The sequence below is a fragment of the Pyrgilauda ruficollis genome, unplaced genomic scaffold, assembly GCF_017590135.1.
Source record: "Pyrgilauda ruficollis isolate IOZ18807 unplaced genomic scaffold, ASM1759013v1 scaffold9, whole genome shotgun sequence".
Lineage (NCBI taxonomy): Eukaryota > Metazoa > Chordata > Aves > Passeriformes > Passeridae > Pyrgilauda > Pyrgilauda ruficollis.
In genome coordinates, this window is record NW_024531043.1 from 13,406,223 (window position 1) to 13,410,311 (window position 4,089).

General features: G+C 60.7%; 2 protein-coding genes across 4 annotated transcripts in view; one reads left to right on the plus strand and one right to left on the minus strand.

Moving 5' to 3' along the window:
• Window positions 1-147, minus strand: part of STX2 (syntaxin 2) — a 17,168-nt gene extending 17,021 nt beyond the window's left edge. For all 3 annotated transcript variants that reach the window (XM_041488568.1, XM_041488571.1, XM_041488569.1), the window contains exon 1: window positions 21-147. In XM_041488568.1, the coding sequence (XP_041344502.1) occupies window positions 21-50 (30 nt within the window). In that variant the 5' untranslated portion in view covers window positions 51-147. The remainder of the gene's footprint in view (window positions 1-20) is intronic.
• A 3,256-nt stretch (window positions 148-3,403) lies between these two features.
• RAN (RAN, member RAS oncogene family) overlaps window positions 3,404-4,089 on the plus strand; it is a 5,251-nt gene continuing 4,565 nt past the window's right edge. Inside the window, exon 1 of the mRNA XM_041488771.1 lies at window positions 3,404-3,515. The gene's annotated coding sequence lies outside the window, so the exon portion shown is untranslated. The remainder of the gene's footprint in view (window positions 3,516-4,089) is intronic.

Sequence of the window (4,089 nt, forward strand, 5' to 3'; positions counted from 1 at the left end):
CCGCTCCCAGCGCCCCGCACCTCCGCCAGGTCGGCCAGCCGGTCCTTCATCCCCGCGGCGCCGCTGCCCGCCGCCCTCCGCGCTTCCCTCCGCGGGCCCGCCCGCTGCCCTCCGCCGCTTCCCTCCGCGGGCCCGCCCGCCCGCCGACCGCGCACGCTCGGCCCGCAGCCCCGCGCCCCGCCCGGCGTGACGTGAGGGGAGCGGCGGGCGGGGAGCGGGCACGGAGGAATGGGCACAGCGGAGCGGGCACAGCGGAGCGGGGACGGCGGGCAGTCCGGCCCCGCGGAACGGGCACGGCCGGCGTGGCACGGTTCTGGAACGGGCCGGGCACATGCACACCCGGCTGGAGCTGGCCCTGCCGGGGCCGGGCGGCTGCGGCGGACGGGCTCCTTCCTTCTCCAGCTGTTCCGTACGACGGGCGCTCACGGAGAAACCCTCGGTGCGGGAGAGCTCCGGGCGCACCGGGAACTCCCGTCCCACGAGGGATCGTAACCCGGCTGTGGGACATTGTCATGAGAGAAGGAGCACCGGGAACTCCCGTCCCACGAGGGATCGTAACCCGGCTGTGGGACATTGTCATGAGAGAAGGAGTTGTAGAAAGCGTGGTCTAGGTATTGTTTAGTGGTACAGGCTTGTGTGAAAAGCCTGAGGGTCTGTAGGGCAGAGCATGCACGGGCCGTGGGGGCAGTGCTCCTTCACAGCGCTCCTGTGTGCATCTCCAAACGCTTTGTACCTGCTGCCTTTGTGTGTTTGCCTCTGTCAGACTCGCTGAGTTTGCTCACAGTTGACCTGAGTTAAGATACAGCAATGTAAAGGCCTTTTAAAAGTAATTATTCCACTGATTACCTACGGATCTCACCGACTCTAATCTTTCAGGCAGTGATCTAACGCCGCTGAAGTGTTTTGCTGCCTTTGCTGAATGGGGTTATCTGGAGCAGATGCGTGCATCCTCTGAACTGAACACTTAATTACACATGCTGATGAAACAGATGCTAAAAACTAGATTCCACATGGTAATCTATCTTTTTAACAATGAAATAAGTGTTTGCCAGGAGCTCAAATGCTATGATAATGGAATTTTTAATTATTCCAAATTAAGGGGCTAGATAGCTTACAGGGGAAAAGTAGTTCACTAATAAATTTGTTACAATATTAAGAAATAACTAAAGCACAGTGAATGTTATATACACAGTTACAGACTGCTTTTCCCCCTGTGTTTATATTCCTTAAAACTGCCAAACTCCACTAGTGTGGCTTTATGGCCTCCTATTTATAAACACATTCCTGTTTGTCAGAAGGAGAGGTGGAATTCACAAGGGTTTTACCAGGATAGCATTCTGCCGAGAAAAATAAAAGATGAGTTGCATATTCTGAAAAAATAATCCTGACACCTAGAGGCGCTCAGCAAAAGTGCTAAAAACCACACAAACCCAATGCATCTCAAAAAGGGAAGGCCAATTCAATGTGCCAGTGATTTTTTCCAAGGAAATCTCACACAACATTTGGATTGGCATTACACTGTCAAATAAGCAAAAATTACAGCACACGCCAGCCACTCTTGTAAAGCTTTGTGTGTATTTTATGTCTATGTCAGAGGAAATTAACAAGAAATAAACTACATTTGTATATATCAGCTGCCATGAAATACTTTCCTTGTCAATTCCATTCATTCACATATATGTAAAAACATGTATTTATTCTGAATTATGGGAACAGCAACAAAGATAATAAAAGGAATTCTGAGGATACTGGATTAAAAAAGAATACCAGAGGCCTTAAAACTCAGAGTGAACCCATTTATAGACACATGCAAAACTCATACGTTCTTTGAAAGTCAGTTTTCAAGAGTTTTTTTATGTTTGGACAGAGTTTTGAGATCTTGGAGAACCATTCTAAATGCAAGGCTTACAAAGCAACTTTTGCTTTCATTACTGCACTGTAGTGAATGCAGGTCAGTTGGGATGAAGGATGGAAAATCAGCGTCATTGAAGGCAAGCCCCTTTGACCACAGCCCGTCGTACCTGAGAGCTGCTCACTTAAACCCTCCTGCTGTAAAAGCCTCTTTATTAAACCACACTGGAGGCAGCTGAACGGTTTATCTAAGTAACTACGTGCCTTTTTTCACTTTGTCTCTCTGCAGAGAGAGCATCACCAGCTGACAGCATCTCAGGGGGTTTTATTGCTGCAGTGTCTCAGGGGGTTTTATCGCTGCAGTGTCTCAGGGGGTTTTATCGCTGCAGCAGGGTCCCTGAGCCGGGCACCGCGGCTGTGCCACCCACAGCAGCACAGCTCAGCAGTGCCCACAGCGCCCAGGAGCTGCTCCTGCCGCCAGGGCCGTGCCAGGGCCGGCTGCCCGGCCTGCCCATGACCCCTGGCCAGCCGGGAGAGGTGCCCCGAGCTGCGGGCAGAGCTGGCCCCTCGCTCTGCAAGGGCTGTGGGTGCTGGATGTGCCCAGCAAACAAGGCCGCGAGAGGTGTGGAAGCGCGTCCTTGCAGGAGCGTGAGGGAGCTGAGGGCCTGGAGGAGCGTGAGGGTTTGCAGGAGCGCTGAGGGAGCTGAGGGCTTAGAGGAGCACTGAGGGAGCTGAGGGCTTGCAGGAGCATGAGGGAGCTGAGGGCCTGGAGGAACGGTGAGGCAGCTGATGGCTTGCAGGAGCGGTGAGGGAGCTAAGGGCTTGGAGGAGCGCTGAGAGAGCTGAGGGCCTGGAGGAGCGGGAGGGAGCTGAGGGCTTGGAGGAGGGTGAGGCAGCTGAGGGCCTGGAGGAGCGTGAGGGAGCTGAGGGCTTGCAGGAGCGGTGAGGCAGCTGAGGGCTTGGAGGAGCGTGAGGCAGCTGAGGGCTTGGAGGAGGGTGAGGGAGCTGAGGGCCTGGAGGAGCGCTGAGGGAGCTGAGGGCTTGCAGGAGCGCTGAGGCAGCTGAGGGCCTGGAGGAGCGCTGAGGGAGCTGAGGGCTTGGAGGAGCATGAGGGAGCTGAGGGCGGCTCAGGGGGCACCTCCGCTCCCCTCAGCTCCCTGACACAGGGCACCGTGTACTGCGGCCAGTGCCTCCAACCGAGCCTGCAGCGAGGCCACCAGAGGGGAGGGCCTCAAGGCCACATGCAGTTTGGATATTTGGGAACGCTGTTTCGCTGTTCGGGTGGTCAGGCGTTGGAAGAGGATGCCCAGCGGGGCGATAGAGTCACCATCCCTAAGGTGCCCACGAGGATGTAGCGCTGCCATGCGGTTTGGGAGGCCGTGAGGCCGTGCTGGGCGGCCGTGCTGGCCGACTGGCCTCACAGGGCCCTGCTCGGTGCCCGGTGCCGTGCCCGGCGCCGAGCCCGCCGCCATGCCCACCGCTCGTCCCTCATGGCCGCGACCCTGCCCCGCCTCCCGCCGCCTCCCGCGCGCCGCGCACCACGTGACGCGCGGCCCCGCCCCCGCCCGCGGCCGCGCGGCGTCGCCGTCCGGGTATTTGAACGGCGCTTCCGCCATTTTCCCTGCGCCCGGCACGGAGCGAGGAGCGGGAGAGCCTCGGCAGAGGTACGGGCCCGGTACCGGCCCGGGCTCGGCTCCCCGCGCCCCGCCGCCATCGGGGCACGCGTGGCCGCTCTGGAAAGCGCCACGGGCGGGGGCGGTCACCGTTAGCTCGCGGCTGGGCTGGGATGGGCTGGGCTGGGTGGCGGGAGGCTGCGCCTGAGGGAGCGTTGCGGCTGCGGGAGCCCAGGCGCGTGGCGGTTTTTCGGCCCCGGGAGCGGGGCGCTGGAAGGGCCGGGGCCTGCGCGGCTCCGTCCGCGATGAAAGGGCGGGCGCGGTGTGAGGGGCAGCGAGCGGGGCTGGCGCGGGCCGGGCCGGGGGAGGCGGCGCTGCTCAGTCATGGTGGCTCATGGCGGGGAGCGCGCCCGGCCCGCTGCGCGGGGAGGCCCGGCCGGGGCGGGCCCCGCTCGGCGGCTCCGCAGGACGGGCCGCGGCCTCTCCCGAGCGGGCGGCAGCTCCCGTGGAGCGGCTGATGCTGGTTCTGGGCGGGCCGGGAGGACTCCCCGCGGGTCCGGAGGGGAGCCGGGGCCGGCTGTGGCTCAGCCGCGCTGCGGAGGCCGCGGCCCGGCCTGGGCGCGGG